The sequence below is a fragment of the Hyperoodon ampullatus genome, assembly GCF_949752795.1.
Source record: "Hyperoodon ampullatus genome assembly, chromosome: 12".
Taxonomy (NCBI): domain Eukaryota; kingdom Metazoa; phylum Chordata; class Mammalia; order Artiodactyla; family Ziphiidae; genus Hyperoodon; species Hyperoodon ampullatus.
This window is the reverse complement of record NC_136925.1, coordinates 15,779,511-15,804,949: the sequence shown is the minus strand read 5'-3', so window position 1 is coordinate 15,804,949 and position 25,439 is coordinate 15,779,511. Positions and strand designations below refer to the sequence as shown.

The following is a 25,439-nucleotide window of genomic DNA, read 5'->3' as shown; positions in this document are numbered from 1 at the left end:
TGTTTGTTTGCATCGTTTCAATATAGTCTGGGATGATTCAATAAACACAAGGATAAAAATAGATATTACCAGCTAATCACGCTCAAAGCTTAGAATCTGTGAGGCTTCATGTATGCTTAATTTTTGATTTCTACTGAAAAACACAAAAAACTTCATAATTTGCTATTTCATGCTGGAGAGAAAAATGTCATACACTAAAGAATCACTGTATTTTTAGTTATTAGAAATCTAGGTCACTAATACACAAAAAAATCATGACAAAACAATGTTTTAACAACAAAGAATAATAGTGCAAAATTCAGACTATGGCAAACTAGTATTTCCTATAATTATATGCCTTCCTTTTTGGTTTATTTTCAAAATAATTTATTACTAGGATTTAAGAATAGCTGAAAGAACCAAATTAAAACGTGTCTAATGGGTTTTCCTTAAACTATATACCAAACCCCACACTATCCTTTGTCTAAAAATTGTGATATGAACACCTAAATTGCATTTAAAGCTTTGTTAAATGCTTTCATCATATGCTGATGGTGGTGAATTCTTTACTGCAATTATTTACTGTATCTAAAAACCATTAAGTAGTTGTTGGCACTAAGAAATATGTAACTTGGTATTTCAGTGGGATTTCTTATCTATTCATAGCCTAGTCTTCTGCTAGAGTTTTAGTTTTCTATAATTAAATTTAGAGATAAGAAGAGATTTCTCGTAAAACTTATAAGACAGTAAATTATGTCAGTGGATACTTACTGAGTTGAATCAACCTTGCACATGTAGGGGAAAGATTTTTCAGTTTTTCAATATAGAAAATCAAGAAATCTACTTAAAAGGAGTCCATTAACCCTCTGAAATTTTATGAAAAACAGTGTGCTTGTGTGTGCATAATCTACCGTGAGGGAACTGCTTCCAGCTTTCATCAGATTTTCAATGAGCATTTTGAGCAAAAAAAGGTTGAGATCTACTCATGTATGCCTATGATTAGAGTAAAACGTATAACTACAAATATAAATTACCCTGGAAAACTCAGTGGTTATACATAATACTACATATAATAAAAGTTACATTAGCAATTATAATTATATTATGATATTTGTAATTAATAATTTTATTATAATCAATTATTAACGTGTGTCATTGTACAAAATGCCATCATTAAAAAATACACAAAAATGGAATGATATTTTATTTTATTCTTAATATTAAAGATTTTATTTGAGGCAGAAATGTAATAAAATTTTAAATCTGGCTGTGGATGATCTTTCCTTTACAAGGAAAATAGAGGGAAAACAAAACCTCCAGAATTTCTTTTTCTGGAAATTCATTACTACTGATGCATATATATTACAGAATGTTACTACAAAAAAATAACTTCTGCTGGATAGAAGCTACATGTATAATATTAACAACATACTTTTGAAAAATGTTTTTCATATGCAAGTAAACAACTTTATTTAAATTTGTTATCATTTCATGGAGTATCTTGTATATTTCTATAAATTATTTTGTCATTTCCACATTATATTAGTAAAGTCACTCAGCAAAGGGATCTAACGGGGAGAAACTCTAAGGTCTAATATATGACACATATTTTACCATGTTTTGGCCCTTGTTAACTAAATAGATATGCAAAGAGTGTTCAGGGATAGGACTGAGTGACCTTTCTTTGTCATAATATGCAGAAACCTGGATTCTTAGAAAAATATTAATCAAGTAAAAATTGCACTGGACAAAGTTAAACAGGCAAGAAAGACTCTATTCATGACCACTGCAATAGGAGAGAGATGAAACTCAACTCTGCTGAGACAATACACATGTGTATTTTTAAGTACTGGCATGAGCCAGTGGAACAGTACTGGAGGAAATTAGGTAAGAGACTGAGCAACGAGATGTGTGGTGTACAGTGAGTTATTCCTGAGTTTGCAAGTGTTTTGCTCTGTGAGTAGGCTAGGCCTTCTGTGTTTGCTATTTGTGCACCTAACAAAATTGTTTGGTGCTCTTTTGGAGGGTCAACAGTGAACAAACACAACATTCTGCAAGGATACAATTAAAATAGCCTCATTATCAAAGCTCAGGACTCTAGAGTGCAAACAATACCCTGCTCTGAGACCACTGGACTTTCTTCTCTCCTACTATGACAGTAACATAGGTACGTACAGGTACATTTTAGGAATCTTTTGATTATGTATTCCAATTGGATCTAAAGAGATGAAATCTCTCTCTGTCAACATCACTTCCTCTGGGGAATCTGTAAGAGTATGTTTAGGTCCTGTAACATCATCATCCAGATCACATAAATGAGTGATGATTTCAGATGGTCATATCAGTCGGCATTCCATTAACAGAATATTCCTTGAGTCACCTTTTCAAAGTTTTGTGAACACTTTTGTTGGCCCTGAGCTGAGACCAGCTTCTCTTGCAGGTTCTGGAGATGTGACACGGCACAGATGCCTGATATGTTTTCTGGGGTCCTCCTCTTGTCTCTGGCCTTAACACAAACAATTCCCACTTTCTGTTGTAAGTCATGGGCATCTCTCTAAATGTTATAATTTCTCAAGGACAACCTACAATTGCAGTGGCCACTCTGGGAAATTCTGACATGAACAAGATTGTTCACTTGACAGATACATTAGAACAAAAAGAGAAAAGGTCTCGGGAGCTGTGTCTCCTGTGTCTAATAGAGAGATTACTGCTTAATGCACAGGAATGTGTCAGGTCTTAGTTGCAGCATGCAGGATCTTCATTGAGGCATGTAGGATCTTTAATTGTGGTGTGGGCTCTTCACTGTGACATGTGGACTTCTCTATAGTTGTGGCATGTGGGTTCTAGGGTGCATGGGCTCTGTAGTTTGTGGCATGTGGACTCACTTGTTGAGGTGCGCAAGCTCAGTAGTTGTGGTGTGTGGGGTTATTTGCCCCACGGAATGTGGGATTTTAGTTCCCTGACCAAGGATTGAACCCAGGCCCCCTGCATTGGAAGGCAGATTCTTTATCACTGGACCACTTCAGGGAAGTCCTGAAGATAGTTAACTTTTAACAATCATGATTGTATATCTGTCTGAAACTAGCTTTCCTTCACTTCTTCTTTTTTGCTGTTTCTTCCTTTTTTTTTCCCTTAGGAAAAATTTAAATTAATTGATCATAAATAATTTTCTATAATTATATGTACATTCTAAGACTACTGTTCACACAGTCAAAAATACAAGGAGAAGAAAATGTTTAACTGTTTTATATTTGTGTTTTCCCTTTGCCAAAATTTTAACAAAGCAGAACATGTGTACCTGGGTGTGCAAGTAATTTAATTAGTCTTTTAGATGAAAAAAGTACTAGGCCCTTAGAGTTCCGGCATGAACTCAGAAGTCTTGATTTATTAAAATATGTGAACACAGAGATATATTTATATTTAAAAAATCTTATGTAATTTCCAAATAACTAAAAGACTCCTTAGGCAAATTAGAACAATTTAATTTAACTTTTTAAAAAGTATTCTATTATTGTTTCCTCAGATTGTTTATAATTTTAAAATTGTATTTATTTTTTGAAATTTTAATAATGAATATAATTTAAACTGTTAAATCTAATTCATTTTCACTCACTGTACCACACTGATGTACTGGAGTGTTTTATTGATGATACTGCAAATTATAAGAACTTAACATGATATTGTAAATTGCATTTTCCAAATCTTTGGAAGACCTTTCACTGATACTAAATTGAATTAATAAATTATCTTTGGATACCTTAATAATTTTTAAGTAAGAAAAACAAACAAATATTGATCTCTAAATATAGTTTTAAATTAGCGTGTTTCTTATAGAATGGAAATTAAAATGTGCACATGTCATTAAGTGATGTATATTTATGTTTATATAAGTATATTTATGTTTATTTTGCCTAACAAAAAAGTTGATAAAGTGCTATAAATGTGTGCTCATGAAAAAATAAAATAGCTGAAAATTATTGAATTGCTCTCTCTGTGTTTTCTATTAAGTCTAAAAAAGCAAATGTTAATTACTTTATTTAAAGTTGGTAATTATTTTAAAAGAATACAGAGAAATAGAAATATTTATATAAGATAATATGTGATTTGCTTGTTTCCTAAAACAGTTACTTAATTATTTAAATTAATATAATATATATTGTTTTTTAATATGCTGATAAAGTCAACTGTTTCTTAAAGATAAAAACTTAATCATCTATGTGCATAGTTGTGTATCTGTACTTAGCTAAATACGTATGTGAAAAAGTACATTAAGCTTAATACATATGTTCATGAATTTTAAAAACATAATGAAAAATATATTTGAGGGCATACGTGAAATTAAAAGTTCTGAAGACTTTAAATTCTATTTGCCTGTATTTGTAATGCCTCTCTAGATGGTTGTATTTTAGGTACAAAAAGATTTGCATTATTTTTTATAAAGTTGGCTCAATATTAATGGATTTATGCATAATGAAAAGAGCTTACAAATCTTTACTGAAAATTATGTATGAATGATACACCAAACAGAAAATTAAAATTTGGTTTTTGTTTATATAAAATGACCAAATTAGGTTGTGTCCAGACAAGAGAGGTTAGAAATATTAGGCTAACTCTCTAAACTTTTTGGAAAACTCCTTAATCATTTTGACAAGAAGTTCCTTATCTACTTAAAATTAAAATTCTAAAATTTTTGTTTCCTTTTGTGTTGTTTGGAAATATCTATTTTGTACATGGTAAAGGTAAGATTGGGAGAAAGAGGGCCATTCTTTGTATCTTTGTCTTAAGTCCCACAGTTGTTAGTGGTAAGACTGACCAGAGACTAGAAATCTTCCAGAGAATTAACTACATTCCAAAGACAAGGGTAGTTCTTTGCAATCTTTAAACAAAAAAGTGGTATTATCACATCTGTGTTTGACTAGCTTTAAATCAGTCTGTAAGATATAACATAAATAGAAGACAGAAGACTAGGAATAAAGTGATTCTTAAAACTCTTTACTACCTCTCTATATTATAAATATAAGAAGTAAAAAGATTTCCAAGTACATTGTTGATAAGTTGTTTATGAAGTTATATTTAAGCTATGCACATCTCGAACATTGAATTAGCAACCTTCACATTTCTAGCATTTTTTAAATTATATCAGACAATTATGAGTTAAAGAGGCAATAGGAAGCTACTACAGAAATGCACCTCACCTTCCTTGTTCCTTCACGTAGGAACCAACACACATGACCAAGGGCTTCGGATCGGTTCAGACTGACAGCACCTCCTGTGCAGCTGCAAGCGAGAAAGAAGTAGCCGCCAGTAACCATTTCACGATTTTCACCTTCTGATCCTTACAAACAAAGAGATGAAACATTAAATAACCTTTCACATCCTTGAATTCACATTGAATTATTAAAGGCAGTTGTCACATTACTTGATAAATGCAATTTGACAGCACCTACACAAAATAAGCTTCTACGTTTGTAGAATATTAGATTTGAAAGAGACCTAAAACAGAATAAGGCCCAACCCTCTCATTTAAAACATGGACTAAGAAATACAGCAACAGAATAAGACACAGTTTCCAGGCCATGCATTTTAAAAAACAATCAAATACCAAATAAACTTCCAATTAATATTTATAAAAATAATGTAATAATGATAAACAATACATTTTACACACAAAAAATCTTTGCTCTTCATCTATTGTAGTTGTATAGGGAACCATTTCAAAAGAAATTTGGAAAAATTCCTTAAAATGTTTATAATAGAAAAATGGTCAGTACCTTATCCTAGGTTCCTGACAAGAAGGAAGAAAGTCAGGGAATGTGAGAGTGTGTGTGTGTGTTTATACGTAGGTATAGACATACATAAACACATTTATACATATACATATATAATGCAGCTATTTCTTGCTCTGATGTTAAATATAATATCTGTGACACAATAAAGAATGAAACTGCTAAAAAGCAAAACAATGTGACATATAAAAGCAGACACACAGATAACCCAGGCTTAGAATTGTACTAAGACTGTACAATATCTGTGGTAATTGTGTTAAAGTATCTATAGGAAAAGATGAATATAACTGGTAAACAGATTCGGAATTATGGAATGAGAAATTTGGAAACTGTGAAAAAAAGCAAAAACCCAAATGGAAATACTAGAATTGTGGGGAGAAAGGAGTTAATTTAGTCGAGCTGAGCACTTCTTATCTTTCATTTGTGGATGTAACATTTCCAGATAATGAAAGAACATGGGGGACTTGATACAATCTCCTAGTGCATATAACTAAACCTCCTATAAAGGAGACTATAATATTTATTAGGGAGATAGTATTTATCCACAAAATCCTCTAGCTGATAGCCCTATTTTAGAATTGTTTGTAATTTACAAACGTACAATTCGTGAGACATGACTTCTTGCAAAATATCATCTAAATTATGCAAAGTACAGCTGAATTATAAATAGAGAGGGTTCACAAGCTGAAATCTCCCTGCTGTGTGCAGACCTCATTTAGAAATCTCACCTATCACTCTGGGGAAAAAAAATTGAAGAAACTAGGAAGCCATGCAGAATGTTTCAAACTATTTTCAGCCTTACTAGTGTAACTTGACTGCTTGTATTCTTAAGATTATAAAATATGATTACTATATTAGTAATAAAATAAACAGTGGATAGGATTATTAGAAGATCAGGCACAAGAAAGAGAAGTAAATTAATGATGTCAATAAAAATCATATCTTCAGCATGCTGAGAAAAAATAACTATAATATGGTTATGTCAGGCTGGTACAATGAATTCCTTTATTTTCTGAAGAAAATAGTATTACATTTAACTGTTTATTCAATATTTGGGAGAACTTGGATATATAAGACCCTAATTTTTGAGTATTCTTCATTGTGAAAATATGTTTTTTAAATATTTTATTCAATTACTTTAGAGCTTGTAAGATTATTCAGATTTTATACTTATTATTGAATCAGTTTATCAACTAGTATTTTTCTAGGAATGCATCTATTTTATGTAAATTGTCCAATTTACAAAGCTTTCCATAATGATATATCTGATTAAACATTTCTATTTAACTGAGGTATTTTTGCCTCCTCCTCCCCAGACTTCTAAAATGAGGTAACAAAATTAATTAATTAATAAATAAAATAAAACAAAACTTTAATGCAGTAAGATAGCTAGAGGGGAGAAAACAAATTTTGAGAAGCTGAAAAGATGGTGGAGGCGTTGGGACCAAATTAGCAGAATGGGAAGAGAAAAAACACAAAAGTCTAATTAGAATGCATGTTTACGAAAAACAAAGTCATTTACCTAGACAATCTTGAGATGCTCAGAACTTAAATATATCCAAGAATGTGGTACTGAGGTGGGTTCTGGAAACAGGGAGATTAGTAACACAGCTTCTCTCCCAAATCACAAATTCGGATATTATACTGACTCTTCACTCACCTCCCCCAGGACCACAAATAAATAATTTTCAAGGTCTATTCTTTGGAGAAAGGGAATCTTTTTAAGTCTTAACCTCTAAATAGGTTAACCTCTGCTTGAAGTTGGCAGAAAGACTCCAAATGAGAGAAAACAAAACATTGTTCAACTTACAGAAAATTGAGGTACTGAATGGAACAGAAGAAAATTAAAACAAATCAAAGCTATAATAGTCTTATAGACATACCAAAAGTTATTTTATTTATATAAAACAACACAATATCATGAAAATGTACAATTTAGGGAACTGAAAATTCTCTAGACAATTACAAATATAATAAAACAAAAATTCAACACTAGTTTTGAGATATTAAATGGGGAATACTGTAGAAAATTTTAAAAATGGAAAATAAATAAGAGATTATGAGAAAATGAAAGAATCAATTTAGGAGATGCAATAACAAAATTTTGGACTTAGGGGTACAGAAAAATAAAACAGAAAAAAAAAATTCTTAGTGACATAATACAGAGACTACCTAAAAATTGAAAGACGTGCTTCCAAATAAAAGGGTTTATCAAGAGATATGAACAAGAATACATTCATGGGAATGTAAATTGGTGCAGCCACTATGAAAAACAGTATGGAGTTTCTACAAAGAAAATCAAAAATAGAATGACCATATGATCTAACAATTCTACTTCTGGGTTTTTATTCAAAGGAAACAAAAACACTAACTCAGAAAGATATCTGCAACCCATGTTCACTGCAGCATTATTTACAACAACAAAGATGTGGAAGTTACCTAAGTATCCATCAGTAGAATAATGGATAAAGAAGGTGTGGCAGATATATATATATATATATATAATCCCATTATATATATATATATATCCCATATATATATATATATATATATATATAAAAATTCCCATAATCCCATTTTATTTATATATATGTATATATATATATGTGTATGTATATATACATATATATATAAATAAAATGGGATTATGTATATATATATATATACATATACATATACATATATAAAAATATTGTTCAGCCATAAATAAATGGAATCTTGCCATTTGCAACAACATGAATGGACCTCAAGGTCATTATGCTAAGTAAAATAAGTCAGACAGAGAAAGACAAATACAGTATAATATCACTTATATGTGGAATCTAAAAGAAAAATATCTAAAAACAAAAAAATATATGAAACCAGATTTGTGATTGCCAGAAATGGGGGGTGGGGGATGGGTGAAAAGGGACATAGTGGTCAGAAGGTACAAATTTCTCACTATAAAATAAGTAAGTCCTAGGGATGTATTGTACATTGTTACTATAATTTATGGTACTGTACTGTATATTTGAAAATTGTTAAGAGTAAATCTTAAACTATCACAAGAAAAAATGTAACTATGTGTCGTGATGAATGTTAACTAAACTTTCTGTGGTGATCATTTCACAATATTTACAAATATAGGACTATTATGTTGTACACCTGAAACTAATGTAATATTTCAATGATATTTCATTTTCTTAAGAAGAATAAAATCCTCAAAAGTTTCAATATAGTGAAATTTCAGTACACTGAGACAAAGAACATAAAAAAAAAAGGTTTCAAGAGTGGTGAACCCAAGTAGAATATAAAGAATCAAAAGGTAGCCTATTACATATACAATTCTACATTATTGCATGCCTTCTTTTCTTTTCCCTTTATCATATATCTCATAGATTGTCAAATCAGTACTGGGAGTATTCCACAGTCATTTCTACATCTGTGTTTACTCTTTTGCTCAAAGAGCCAATGATGCCATGTATAATCTTGCACCTATATTACTCATCATGTGGATGAGACAAATGTGGTGAGAAAGATAGGTCAAGAAGTATATAAATTTATAGTATTGATAAATATTGCAAAATTGCTCTGCTCAGATATTATAGTGATTTTCCATTTCACCATCAATAGATAAAATCAGCAAGTTGTCAAACTCTCAAAGTTTTGCCAGTCTTATAGGAGAAAAAATATATATTTATGATGCTTTTAAAAATGTGCTTTGCTCTCATTATAAGTAAAGCTAAGCATTTTCTCAAATGTTTAGCAATACTTTCTATGCCTCATGTACAATCTTCTTTTGTCGTTTGCTTCTATGAAGTCTTCACAGGTAGATATTTTTGCTTCTCATGAACTCAAATTACCAGTCTTTTCTTTGTGGCTTCTAAGTTTTGTTGGTAACTATAAAGACCTCTCTCATCCAGGTTTATAAAATAATACATCAACATTTTTGTGATGTTTTTATCATCTCAATTTTTATATATAAAAATTATTGATATGAGTTTAAACCAGAGTATGTACTAAGATACAAATCACTCTTTTTTTCCAGATGATGATTCTGTTGTGCAGTATCAAATATTGAATAGTCCCTATTTATCCTAAAGACTGAGATGGCAAATTCTATTATATGCTAAATTCTCTGCATATTTGGATTTATTTTTGGACTTTGTATTTTGCATATATTTTGACTATCAATGCAAAAATACCATGCTTTTCATTATTGAAGCTCTATAATATGATTTAATATCTGGCACAGCTAAGTCTCTACCCCACCAACCTGCACAATGTGCTTTTTTTAGAATAAACCTGGCTTTATTTGTCTATTTAGTTTTCTATGTGGAACTTAAAATGAATATAAAAGCATTGTTCTTATTTCATTGAAATCTTAATAAATATATAAAATAATATGGTGATTTGAAATCTTTAATATGTTAGGTCTCCCCTCCATCAATATGGTATATTTTTAGAAATTTCTTTCCAGATATTGTGTTTGTAAATATACTGTGGCAATACTTAAAGTTTTCTCAACTTAGAACTTTAATGCTTTTGCTAATTTTAGTCCTAGGAATTTTAACTGCTGTTTACATAACACCTTTTCTTTCATTGTATCATTTAGTTAGCTCTTATCTGTATTTGAAAGTCATTTATTTCTTTTTAGCATATTAATCAATTAACACAATTCTGTTTTGAAAACTGTTTTGAAAACATTATTATATGTAACATAAGTAAAAATCATTAAACCACATTCGGTTTTTAAAACTCAGATTTGCTATTTAAATCTTGAAATAAGGTGCTAACATCCTCAATGGATATAGAAACAATAGTAGGTATTTAACAAAAGCAGACTTGGAAGTTGAGCACTTTCAAGAAAGTGGAGCACTGTAAGAAAAATACATTTGATAAAATTTCCTTAGAGATAGAGGATTTTCTATTCTCACATTAATCATTGTAAAATTACAATAACTAATAATGAATTGATAGTAATTAATATATTGAAACATCTTCTGTCAAAAATATAATCCACTACTTCTTGAAGGAAAAAAGAAAGAAAATTAAAAGTAAATATTGGTTTGCAATAACATTCACAAATACATGAATCACTATTCTTTTACAGAAAAACGTTCACTGATACATATTAAATGTTTTAAATGTAGTTAACTAAACACAAATGATCATAAGCTTTAAAAAAATAAAGACATTCAAAGCAAACATCTCCTTTTTTGCTGTGATTTCATCTTTTCTTAACCATGAGTCATATTATCTTATTTCATTTCACAACTCATTATCCACTCTGTCAGTATGTCCTATTCTCAAACCTAATAATACATATAATGAACATAGATGATGACATTGAAAAGAAACAGTGCATGTCAGCTCTTTCTCAAGTTGTGCACCATAGACCAATTGTCCTTGAAGGGGCTTCCTCTAATTAATTACCTTCCCTTCTTTGTAGAGCAATCATATTGGCAAGAATTGATTGGGCGTGTAAGACACTTCATTTAGTTGGTAGAAAAATCTCTTAATTAAAATAATTTTACTGCTGGTAAAATTAATGCACCCCATACAAATTTACCAGCTTGATTGTAATGTTCCTCTTCAATTACATTTTATGAGAAAAAAAGAAAGTAAGATCTTTACAGCAACAAGAAAAAATAGGAATTGCATAAAATATGTAATTCTATTTACATACTTAAATCTATCCTATATTCTTTTTTTTTTTTAACTTTACTGAGAAAAGTTGCACTGCTGAATCCTCTAGTGACATCAAAAAGAATTTAGGCAGTTCTGCTTAAATATTTTTTTGACTGTTGAGCTTTATCGCACTGGCTTCTTTCACTTTGGACAGTCCAGGTCATTTAAATTCTCACATGTGGAGGTCACATAATTCGTATTTTTGCGATAATTAGATATATTCATTAATTTCTGAACCTAGATTCATGAAGGGATAATGACTAAGTACATTTTCATTACTTTGATGATAATTGCTCAGAGCTGATTTATCCATGAAAAATTTTGACTTCATATTACCCCTCATATCCTAGAAAATATATGTTATACCACTGTCATTCATAAAATAACTATATCTGCTCAGAGATGATTTATCCACTAGCAATTTGATTTCCTATTATTCCCCCTATTTTTCCTAAAAACACTATTTGATATTTTATTGTTGTGAATATGTTCCTTTTACCCATTTTTAGTTTTCAAATAAGTTTAATATTTAATATTAAGTGAATGTATATATTCCATTATTCTTACTTTGAGACAAAGGGAAATCAAAATATAAAAATGATGCAGGTACTGGAGTCCATGAACTGATTTGGTTGGTATTAGAAGACTATGTTTCTCACTCTGCACATTAAACATATTTTAATGGAACCTTAAAGATCTGTGTCCACCTCATTACAACATTCCAGTCTGGTTGTTTTTTAGTGGAAGTCTAGCAGTAGTATGTTTTAAAAGTGCCTTGGGTGCTTACACTATGTGGCCAAGGTTTAAAAACGACTGAGGTAACACAATCCCTAAATTGTCCTGAGATCAGTTATTTCAGGTAAATTCTCTAGCCTCAGTTGTTGTTCTTGTTTGTTTGGTTTGTTTGTGTGATTTGTGAAGTAGTAGGTATTCATACCAGAGCCTCTGAAGTTCCTTTCTGCACTAACATGACATAATCAACAAGTTACTCCTCTCTTCTTTCACTTCTGGTCTTGAGTGTGATTTGCTCAATGAATCACTATTTCTGTCATTAGGGGTTGTTAACTCTCCAGCATACCATCTTATGATCATGTTGAAATAAATTATCATGTCTTCTGTTTAAAAGGCTAATTTGTTAGTTTACTTCAAGACTGTTTTAATGTAACAGTACTCTTATAAGTGCAGCTGTTGTCAATTGAATAAAATTAGCCATTGGTTGAGAACAGATATGTCAAATCTACTAACTTGCTGATTGTTGATAAACTATAATGCCAAAATATCATTGACAGAGGAAATATTCTTTAAAATAATTAATTGAAGTACTGTTCAATTTCAAGAATTTGGATCAATTTGCTTGAGCTAAGTCAAATAGCATTCAAAGATTAATCAAACAGAAAATTATGCTCATCAAAATAGATTTTGAATAGGAACTGCCATTGTATAAAACAATTAGTAATATATTTAAACAAATATGTGTTGGAATTATTTTATTTCAAGAGTTAAAGCCAGAAAACTAGACTTCTTCTTGACACCTGTATCACTTGCTCTTTGTATACAATCCATAAACAGGACTTTCCATCACCTCACAATATGATTACAACAAACTCTACCATTTTCCCCCTGTCCAATCTATTTCCCCACCTGATCGTTTTTTAAATTTTTTTTAATGTGTCAAACTCTATAAGGATTTTAACCCCGCATTCTAGTTTGGACATTACTTTCTTTCCCAAATCTTATTTTTACTCTTGTTCTCAGAGTTTCAGCCAGGATTTCAAAGGACCATCACTTCTTAGCGTTTGCTGTTGTTGTTGTTGTTTTTCTAATGTGCTTTATTGGAGTCTGATTGACATACAAAAAGTTGGAGATATTTAATGTGTACAACCTGATGTGTTTAGAGAAAGTATACACCCATGGAACCGTAAACACAATTAATATTGTCAATTTATCCATTACCTTCAAAAATTTCCTCCCACCTGCTCTGTTTTAGGCTATTTTTTTTCCTTTTGTGGTGAGACTATTCAACATAAGATCTGTCCTCTTACAACAATTTTAAATATACAATATATTATTGCTAATCACAGGCCCTATATTGTACATATTTCCAAAACTTGTCTTGTATAATGGCGAAAATTTGTACATTTTGAAACATTGTTATTTTTAAAATAAAATTCCCTCAATATAGAATGCTGTCTTCTCCAACTTCTCTACCATGGCCTCACTGTATTTATCTCTGTTACTTTTTTTAAAAATTATTTATTTATTTTTGGCTGTGTTTGGTCTTCATTGCTGCACACGGGCTTTCACCAATTGCGGCGAGTGGGGGCTACTCTTTGTTGTGGTGTGCGGGCTTCTCATAGTGGTGGCTTCTCTTGTTGTGGAGCACAGGCTCTAGGGCATGCAGGCTTCAGTTGTTGTGGTACACAGACTTAGTTGTTCCACGGCATGTGGGATCTTCCCGGACCAGGGCTCGAACCCGTGTCCCCTGCATTGGCAGGCAGATTCTTAACCACTGTGCCACCAGGGAAGTCCCTATCTCTGTTACATTTTATCACAGAAACTTTATCTGACTTTCCAACCTACTCTCCCAATTGCCCATATTTTCTTTTCTTTTCTTTTTTTTTAACAGTTATTTGGTTATAAGTTTGCATAGGAAGATGTTTCTTTCTGTAGGAGCATTTTACTTCAATTTACAATTATATATTTATGATTGTGAGTATTTGCCCACTAAATTCCTCCAAAAAATAGTTAGAACTGTGAGAGTAGAGGATAATTCTAGTTTTTTTTCACAATTATAAATCTTGCACCAAGCAGAATTCCTGGGATGTAGTAGATGATAATCATATGTATGTCTTTTAAAGGAACACATCAGAGAATAAAAGTATTAAATTCATTTTTACTTTATTTTGTGTTTTGAGATATAAAGTCTTTTGTGTGATTGGAAAATGAATATGTACCTAGTAAATTTTGAAGTGATTTAAGCAAATATTAAAAAAAAAAACTTTAATTGAATTACCTGTAAATTTCAATTGCCACACGTATTTAAATTGAGGAGGACTTGCAACTTCAGCTTGACAAATATCATGGCTGATGGCTCCACAGTAGCAAGCATACAGATGAATTAAGCAAGAATTCTTCACAAATCGACATGAATTTCTTGTGCACCCTGGAGTGCATATATACTAAAAACGGAAGTAATAAAGATGATTAAAAACTGAAATATGTTTTGGTATATAAACTTTTGCTTATACAAACACACAGCTAATTTCTAAAACCACCAATTTAAAAAAGTCTATAGAAGACACATAATATACCACTCTTCTTATTCCTTCTATTCCTTTCTCTTCTCTTTCTGTAGCATCTTGCCTCATGTTCATGTTCATACTGCCTATGTGATATTCTTTTGGCTTTGACTCACTCCATAACCTATAATGTTTCCTTATGTTCCGTCTGCTGAGTTATAATTTTTTTCACAAATGAAAAATAATCATGGTATAAATTATGAGATGCATCATCTAAAACATCAGTGGCTCACTTGGATTAACACAATGAAATGCCAAGGTACTGTTTAAGTTTGTTGGTTTTTTAAAGGTATATTATTTGAAAATATTTTAATATAATCAGGGCATATTTTCTAATAATATGATTTATCTGGAGTAATCTCTACTATCTTCAAAGACAGAATTAATATCTGGTTATATCCACAATTAAATTAATTAAATTTAAACAATTTTAAGTCACATTCAAGCCATCATTAAGTTTTAATACATGCTACTTTACTGAGGTCTTAGGATGACATAAGTCAATAAGATAAATTTAAGCCCTGGAGACAGACAAGGGCCATACATTCTGTTTAGGTCATATCTTAAGCCATTTCTAATTCTCCTAGTTTCCAATGAGCAAATCACCCCCTGAATTTGGCAGAAGGAAGCACAGTTGAGTCATGAGGCACAAGGACTCACTAGCATCTAACATTTCTTTTAATGCAATTACTGTACTAAGCAAGGTTTGTTCTAATTGTTTCAGTTCATGATGGTTTTCTACCTGGATTCACAATAGAATTCCTAATGGCTACACAAAGTATGACTCTTAAAGTATGAATTTTTATATAAATTAGTACAAGACCATATACCTAGCTGAAATCAACACTAAAGACTAGAAACAATCTGAAAAAACTTTCATTTCATTATATTGAGTGGCTACCAAGAGAACACCATTGTATGATAAATTTCTAAGACTTGAGATCACCGAAAGCTTTAACCCATAAGTTTTATACTAAGACACAGAATTTTAACTCTCCAAATGGTATTAGCCAATTTTCACTGTCAGTAGATTTGTGATCTTCATTGTGATGAGAAATATGAAGGCCTAATAAATTTTAATTCATGTATATGGTTTGTATTAAGAATGAGTAGAGTCATCTCTTTACTTAAAATAAAACCAAACACCAAAAAAAAAAAAAAAAAAAAAAAACCTCAGCTGAAACTAAGCCGTCTCTTAGATTTTCGTTTTATTTGTATATGCGTGTGTGCATATTTTAAACTAAGATTATCAGAGGCAGCTGCACCAAACGTGTATAATCCTCATTTCTGCCTGGCAAACTCAAGAATGATGGGTCCATTTAGAAATAAGACTTTACATCTTCTGTAATAACTCTAGGGGAGGTGGACAAGTAAAAAATTGGGGAGCTAATGATGACAGATGCCAGGCAAAATCAAGAATAACATGGATCCTTGCTCACAGTGCTGCTATGGTGTTCATCCTGCTAGTTTGAATGTTACTTGGATACAAAATAGGACTCAGGATTTAGCTGAATAAAAAAACCAAAGCTCTCCATGATAGTTTTCAAGGAAATTCAGAACAATTTATCCGTCTTTAGACACTTCTATCCTGAACAAGGACACTGTGAATGTTTCCTGTCTCTAAACAAAGTTTGGGTTTACAAGAACTTATTTGGGATGGGACATTGGAACCTTTATTACTATATATAGATGTTGCAACACAAAAAAATTGTGCCTGGCAGCAGCCTGAGTGTTAGCAATTTATTTCCTTAGACCATATGTAAAGGTTAGGAAGTATCATGATATAGGTCTATTCTAAAGGTGACCTCAGTCAATGACTTGTGTGTTCATGTGAGAATTCATACTAACACACACACTCCACAGCGACAAGAAAATAAATGAAAACAGGTGAATAGAACAGAAGTAAAGTAAAATAGTGAGATTGAAGAGTGGAGGCTTTTAGGCAAGTAAACTAAAACCTCAACTCTGAATAGCTCTGAGTGTTCTATCAGCCAAGTAAAAATATAAAACATGAAAATATAGTGTAGGTCTTCTTGTTTATTAGAAGATATGGTTTTGCATTTTGGTGGATTCATTTTAGTTTATTGGAAAAAACATATTTCCAGATGATACTCCTAAGGAATAGTTGTCATATGGAGGAGGATGTTAAATAAGTGATAACACTTTAATAATACAATCTTTTTTGTGGAAAATTATTTAAAAATTTGACCATGAATTCATAAACATTTTTATGCATAGTGCTACTTTGTTCAAGTAAGATGGTTTTCAATAAATTAATTCTTTTCTTTTTGAGTATGAATTTTGAAAATGCCATTAATGGAGGAAATTAGTTATTCTGAATTCACATGGACATGATGACTCATGTAATACCTATTGCCCATTAAAACATTATTTTATTAATTCTCATAAACTTAAATAGACAATTTAACAATTCAGAATCATTTGTATGACAAGATCAGAGTCTTTGTGAATTAAGTTACTCTAAAGTGACTTCTTTTTTACATTGACATTAATTTCCAATAGAATTAATAGTCCTTTCTCTCATTAAGTTACCTGAAGTTCCACAGTGACCCCAGATGCCATGGTAATACTAATTTTTCTCTATCAATTTTATTTGGACCAAAGGGGATTCAAAGTTTTACAAGAAAATAATCATTTAGCTATTTGATGTTTTAATCCTCCCCAAATTAATAGCTGGAATTAATACTTTACAAAATTAATACAAATAGTTGGAATTAATACTTTACCTTATTTTTAATACTATTATATATTTCTCATTTAATTCGCGGATTAAGTAACAAATATTTGTTAGAAAATCTGTGCTTGTCAAAAGATCTATTTCCAGACATTCCAGATCTACTTCTTCAACATTCATAAGTTTCAACCTTCATCCATGAAATAGAAATATGACTCCCCTAAAATAAAAGGGGTTCACTTGCATTGGCAGAGTGGATTTAACGTGAACAATTCACTTGTTTTTCTGAGACTTAATTTTTTTAGCATTGAAATCCTTATGTCCAGTGAAGGCACTCGTTCCTAGGCAAACAGGAATGGTTTGTTGCCGTAAATTGATTATATACTCAAAGTATTATTCCTGAAATGAAGGCAGATGGAGAACAGAGCTGCAGTTGACATGTCATGGGACAGAGGAAAATGTTATTCTGTAGTTCTAAGCCTCTGAAGTGTGTGTGTGTGTGTGTGCATATGAATATGCATGTGTGTAGGGGATTACCACAGCATAACCTATCTAACACACTTATCAAAAGTTTTCTCTATCTAGAGGTAAGTCTAAACTCATTTGCTGAGGTTTGTTTCAAATATAAAATATCTATAATTGTATTAAGTTGGTGATAATCTTATAAAATGTATAGCTCACATATCTGTAAGAAAATTAATATTACATTTATTACAGTAAACTATAGGTGTTTATAAATTGCTAATAAAATATACATGGAAAAGCAGTGTTAGTCTATCTTGTAGGTAACTGCCCAGTTTTTATATAAAAATTAAAAAAGCAAACAATTCAGCATTTGTAGTATTTCTTTTGGAATTGAGTGGGGTGCCAGTGGTGGGGATAAACAAACATTCATTTGAAAGTGAACACATATCTTATTGTTGACAGTGAACTAAGTAACTACCACATATTAGAAAACTAAACTTGAATTAACTTTGAACTTTCATAAGCTTGTGAATGCATACTTTTGGTAAGCAAGCAGTGAAATTAAGACAATGATGAAGTAGTTTTGCAATGACAGTAAAAAGAAGCAAGAGAATCAAGAAAATTGTCCATAAAAAGGAAAGCAATGTATTTCTTATATCACATGTCAGTATATGTTACATCAGGAAGAGCATATTTTGCAATACCAAAGTTTTCTGACTTTTACTTGATTGACAAAAAATACATATTCATAGTGCTTTTATAACCCTAACAAACTGATTTAACATATCATGTGCTGAAAGCATTTGATGATGCTTTCTTAAGGCTTTTGTTTTTTTATAAAGGGAAAAATTTTTGATTGATAGTATGAAGAGGATTTAAAAACAACTCTAGATGTTGAGTTATTTTAACAGCTATATTTCTTAGGCAAGATAATGATTTCTTTTAGATATTCTGCTTCCTGTGCTGTACAAGCATCTTAAACTTCTCACTTTCAAAGAAATTGTATCCTCAAATCGTGGCTCATACCTATCTTACAACATCTGTATTCCCTGATGGTTCTATGTAAGCATTTATGCCAGGGTGTAGAAACTATGTTAAAAATATAGAAATTTTTTTTCTTTACATAATTAAGATACTAATAATAAGGATACCACATCTCTCTCCCTTTGCCTCAGTGCTGTTGCTCTCTCTCTCTGTCTCTCTCTCTCTCTCTCTCTCTCTCTCTCTCTGTGTTTGTGTGCATGTGTGTGAGAGAGAAAGAGAGAGACTATTTTGCCATATATATGTTACCTTTGTTCAAATGAGTTCAAAAGCATTGTCTAATTCATTTCATGTGAATTTTCAACAGCCTTGATAAAGTCCTTTTATATTTTGTTCTAAACTTCAGATAAAAAGACAACAATTATGAGATTTTTTAAAAGATCATACACCTCAGTTCTCACAATGCCAAGACATAAACATATATATTTGGTTTCAAATAATTTTACTTTATTTTTCGTCTCCTCTTTATTCTTCAATAGAAATGTTATTGGTACAAGTCTTAATCAGTTAACACTAAAGATATATAATTACTAGAAATCTGAAGTGTAAAATGTTATGAATCTGAAATTTTATTTTTTTGTCACAACCTCTCCTTGCAGTACCATTTCTTTCTCACTCATTCTTCTTGAATTAGTACTAAAAAATCACTGACATTTTATTTATTTGTAAAATATCATATTGTACCTAGTTTAAAGAAATTTAGTGATTTTGAAAAAGCAATGATGAATTCACACAGAAAAATTTTCAAAAACATCCAATGATATGCTGCCTACAAAAGGCTCAATTTAGCTTTTAGGACATACACACAGTGATAGTGAAGAGATGGGGGAAAATATTTCAAGCAAATACCAACCAAAAGAAGTCAGGGGTAGCTACACTTATATCAAACAAAATAGACTTTAAGCAAAAATCGGTCAAAAGAGACAAAGACTGTTATTGTAAAATACTGAGTCAATCAATCAGGAAGATATACCATTCATAAATATTTATACACCCAACACTGGAGTAAATATATAAAGCAAATATAAAAAGAACTAAAAGGAGAAATAAATAGCAATACAATAATGCTTGGAGACTTTAACACCTCACTGTCAACAACGGATAGATCCAGACAGAAAAATCAATAAGGAACCTGTAGATTTGTTAAACACTATACTTCAAAAGGATCTACAAGACATATACAGAATATCCCATACGATAACAGGAACATTCTTCAAAATGCACATGAAACATTTTCTATGATAGATCGTATGTTAGGCTGCAAAACAAATTTCACCAAATTAAAAAAAGAATGAAATTATATAAAGTATCTTTTGACCATCAAAGTATGGTAATTGTATAATTATACATAATTATATATATTATCATATATGCCATGCTATATATTGTTATAATATAATATATTATTTTATAATGTAATATATTATAATATAGTGTAAATAATTATATATAATATATGATATATGATATACAATATATAGTGTAATATTACTAATTTATGTATATTATTATTAATAATATACTAATTGATTAATTATACAATTATATTAATTAATGCTATTTTTATAATTTTATATTAATAATAAATAATACAATATAGTTTCTAATAAATATTAATATAACAATACATATATATTATTCATCCATTAAAAAGAAGGAAATTCTGCTATATGCAACAACATGGGTGAAATTTGAAGACGTTTTTCTAAGTCAAATAAATCAGACAGGGAATGATAAATACAATATGAGCTCACTTATATGTGGAATATACATGAGAAAAATTTTTTTAAAAATCAACACAGGAGGGGAGAGGAAAATGGTTGAATGTAGCCAAGATGCACAAACCTCAAGTTATAAGATGACTATGTTCTGGAGATGTAATGATGTAATACACTCTATGGTGATTATAGTTACCAATATTCTATTATGTATTGAAAGTTGCTAAGTGAGTTGGTCTTCAAAGTTCTTACCACACAGAAATTGTGTATATGTGAGTTAATGATGTATTAACTCACCTTATCATGGAAATTATTTCACAATATAGGCATTCCTTGTTTTATTTCACTTTACTATGTTTTTAAAGATATGTTTTTCACAAATTGAGGGTTTGTGGCAACCCTGCATTGATCAAGTTTATTAGTGCCATTTTTCCAACAGCATTCACATACTTCATATCATTGTGTCATATTTTGGTAATTCTCACAATATTTTTAACTTTTTCATCATTATTATATTCGTTATGGTGAGCTCAGATCAGTGATCTTTGATGTTACTATTGCAAAACGATTACAACTTTCTGAAGGGCCAGATGATTGTTACCATTTTTTTTAGCAATAAAGTATTTTATAATTAAGGTATATACAATTTTTTTTTTAGAAATAACACTACTGCACAGTTAATTGACCTCAGTATAGTGTCAACATAATTTTTATATGTACTGAGAAACCAAAAATTTGTGTGACTTACTTTATTGCAATATTCAGTTTTATGGCAGTGGTCTGGAAACAAACCCATATAGCTCTGAGTTATGCCTGTATATACATGTATCAGGTCATTATGCTGTACATGTTAAACCTGCACAATGTTATATGTCAATTATAAGTCAATAAAGCCATGAAAAAAGTATGCTTACACATATTTTACTGTTTGGGAGTGAAGAAAAATTTAACTTATAAATAGTATGTAAGTACATATAATATAAATAAATTACATAAATATATATTTATTAAGTATATAAATATAAAGTTAATATAAACATACATGCAAATATATAATAAAATTTCACTTTACAGATGTTTACTTAGTAGGAGACATTTCCTTCCCCTTCTTAAATGTATAAATTCTGTTAAAATTATTCCATATGAGTATTATAAATGAGTATGGATAAAGGGTAATATTGCCCAATTGCCCAAGGCTATCCTGTACTCTAATGTATGTATCCTTCTGAAAGACTTTTGTTTTTAAATCTCTTAAGTACAGTGTCCATTATTAAACTCCTACCATTGCTTTAAATTAAATGAAGAAAATTAGAAAAGGCATGGAAAATCTTCAGAGAATAGAATCATTCTTTAATATCCAAACAGTGAATCAATCAGTTTCAAAAAAGTATCAAACAGGTCTGTCTTCAATCTAAATCAACTTCCAGCTGCTAGTCTAAAAATATCTTTGCCATGATACTAAACACAGTGGTAATGTCTTATACATTTTATGTCTTTGAATGCCTAATATCATTCAATTTCAGAAATGTATTTGATAGTCTTAGAGAGAGGAGAAATGATTATCTCTACCATTTACAATAATCTTAAAACTCTTGGGCTTCCCTGGTGGTGCAGTGGTTGAGAATCTGCCTGCTAATGCAGGGGACACGGGTTCGAGCCCTGGTCTGGGAGGATCCCACATGCTGTGGAGCAACTAAGCCTGTGAGCCACAACTACTGAGCCTGTGCATCTGGAGCCTGTGCTCCACAACAAGAGAGGCCGCGATAGTGAGAGGCCTGCACACCGCAATGAAGAGTGGCCCCAGCTTGCCACAACTAGAGAAAGCCCTCGCACCGAAACGAAGATCTAATACAGAAAAAAATAATTAATTAATTAATAAACTCCTACCCCCAACATCTTAAAAAAAAAAAAAAACAGAAAAAAACACCTCTTTCCCCTTTTTCAGTGGATATATTCATTCCCCCCCCCCACGAGGCTAAGTAACATTCATTTGTCTTATTTGTGACCTAATAAATGAGTATAGAAATCCAATATCCTTATTAAACTTTCCAGTGTAAACTTATTGCAATAGTGGTATACATTAAATAAAACAATTAATTTATTAAATAGCTTCAGTTTTCTTTTTCAAGGTAACATATTTACTCTATGCTTTTTCTTTAGCTGTAGTTAAATTTCACCTCTTCCAGAGAAAGAAAAATCTGTCAACTCCTTTAAAAATATATCCTTTGTTTCCACAGCATTTTCAGTTTTCTAACTGATACTTTTTTCCATGGCAAAGTCAAACATTTCTGATAAGATTGCCAACCCCGGGAGAGTACATACTTAACAAGCTGAGAGTGACAGAAATATCATTTTTTACTTGCTTAAGTAGTTAAAAACTTAGTTAATATTTAATCATTCATCTGCTTTTATACAAAACCAAGTTTTTTAGCATTTTGTTTTATTATTTCAACTCATCTGTGGTTGCACTTTGCTATCTACATAAATATGTAAATGTAGTATTTGTGTCAAACACTTTTTTTTCGTCTGTAAAAGTGTATATTTAACTGAATATATTTCCCTAAAAGACCAATAATATATATGAATACTCAGTCTTTACCTTACTGATTTCAATTTTTGCATCCAGAAACTTAGATGTTAAACTTGTTTTCCCAAATTAACTCTTAAATTTTAAAATTTACTTTATAAGGCAAGTTTTTAAATGATTTCTTATATGAATACTGATTTTGTCTATATACACCTCTGCAACAGTTGGGTATTCCTTCTAATTAATGCTATGGTAGTAACATAGGGTTTCCTCAGAATTTTGACTCAAAACATAATCTACTAAATGTTTTTACTTATTTTGTTTCAGACATATTGAGGCAATCTTTCAAAAGCAAAACTTCTACCCTTAGGAATCTGGTTAAATGATTTTGTTTATAAATAATTCTTTTAAATGATTAGAAAATTTTATTACATGAGAAATATTTAAAAATCAATCTATATATTTGATTAATCATTAAGTAGAAAGCAATTATAGATGTGTTAGATTAATAATACTGAAATACAAAATGAAGAAAATGTTAAAATATGATAATTTGGCATGAGTTGAAATAGCTCACTTTATTGCTGGACATGAGTTTAAGATATGTTTTAACTCTTGCCCATCATGAAGGAGACCAAGTTGAACCATATTAAAAATCCCAAAATTCAACACGGCAACCTTCTCTTTGGGGGTGATTCTAGGTAACTTTACATTTCCTCCAGGTGTTTCTTTTATCTACTTTTTTATATCAGGAGTTTTAATGAGGAAATTCAAGGACAGTGTGCTCCCGTGGGTCAACTAGAGTCATTTTAAGTTTAGCTCATTCATCCTGGGTGACACCAGTGAGCTCTTAACATCATTACTGAAGAGACAGAAAATGTGTATTAAAAGTACATGATTGGCCTATTAGAATGCTGTGGAATAAGAAGAAGGGAGGCACCTAATTTTTTAAAACTAATTTATTTTATATTTCCTGATTCACACTTCAAATGGAATGAGCAATTTTATTTTTCTTTGCATGAAAATTTAACTAGGTGATATCATGCCTTTTGGGTACAGTTATGTAATTAAAATTTGCACCTGATTTTAAGAGTTCCGGTCATCAGCATACTGTCAGGGGAATTTTTGTGAGTAGAGACAAACTGCTTGCCAACAGGCATACTAACTTTGTGAAGGACAGCTTGAAAGATAAAATGAGTTAGGATTCACGTGATGACCTGGCTGAGGAAATTTGGTTATTGACAAAGAATCAGTGAAGTAAATTCCTTTCTTGGTTCTCATAACAGATGCAAGAATAATTAGAGACTGACCCAGATTTGCTAATAGTAAACCTATTCAAAATATAATGGGAAGAACCGACAAAATACTGTCACACCTGTTTTTACCTATGACATTCCTATAGTGGTCATCCATCTGTCTTCAATTCTTACTCCCTTTTCTGCCCAATCACAGGTTTAGGTCAGAAAAGATTACGAAGGGCTGAGGAAAGGAGATAGGAAAAGAAGACTTCATATATTTTAGTCTACTTAAATATGCTTGAGTATATGTGGATCTGTCTTTCTCTTTCCCTTTCTCTCTGTGAACTCTGAGAAAGTAATTCTTCTTCATCATTGGTGGACACTAATTAATAAACCTGAACTTTGAGTGACTATGACTCAGAGAGCTTCTCTAATCATTTTCAGTTAGCATATTTATTTGTGGGTTAAAAATAAATTTTCTTGAAATCTCTGTGTATTTATCTCCTGTTGCTGCTGTAGTAAATTACTATAACCTTAGTAGCTTAAAATATTTATTTCTTTATATTTCTGGAGGTCAGATATCTGAAATCTGTCCTACAGGGATCAAGTCAAGGTTTAGGAGGGCTCTGAAGGTGTAACCGAGCAGGACCCTATGAGGCCTTCTCAGAATAGACCCCAACCCGTGTCCTCCACCTGCCTTTTGTCTGTAGAAAATCTTTAGTCAAAGAATAAATTTAATCAGGGAACTGAGATAACGCAGAAAGAAAGGAAAAGAGCCAAGCAAGACAAAATAATATTTTAGCCATTAAACAAAGTCAAGGACATTTAGTTCTTTCTCAAGGACTATAGATAATATTCTGAGTCATGTCCTTTGAGCTATTTTGCAGTTACCTAAACACCCACCAGGTGGAAGAGGTTAACTGTCTGCTGCCCACAAGCATGTAGACCCCAGACTGATTGGAATCAGAGGTTGATGATGCCGACTCCCTATTACCTCACCACCAACCAGTCAGAGGAATGT

General features: G+C 31.1%; 1 protein-coding gene across 1 annotated transcript in view; it reads right to left on the bottom strand.

The window, feature by feature from the left end:
* EYS (eyes shut homolog) overlaps nt 1-25,439 on the bottom strand; it is a gene marked incomplete at both ends in the record, with an annotated part of 159,831 nt that overhangs the window by 15,224 nt on the left and 119,168 nt on the right. The window contains 2 exons of the mRNA XM_079716710.1: nt 5,175-5,314; nt 14,449-14,614. Coding sequence (XP_079572836.1) covers nt 5,175-5,314; nt 14,449-14,614 — 306 coding nt within the window. The remainder of the gene's footprint in view (nt 1-5,174; nt 5,315-14,448; nt 14,615-25,439) is intronic.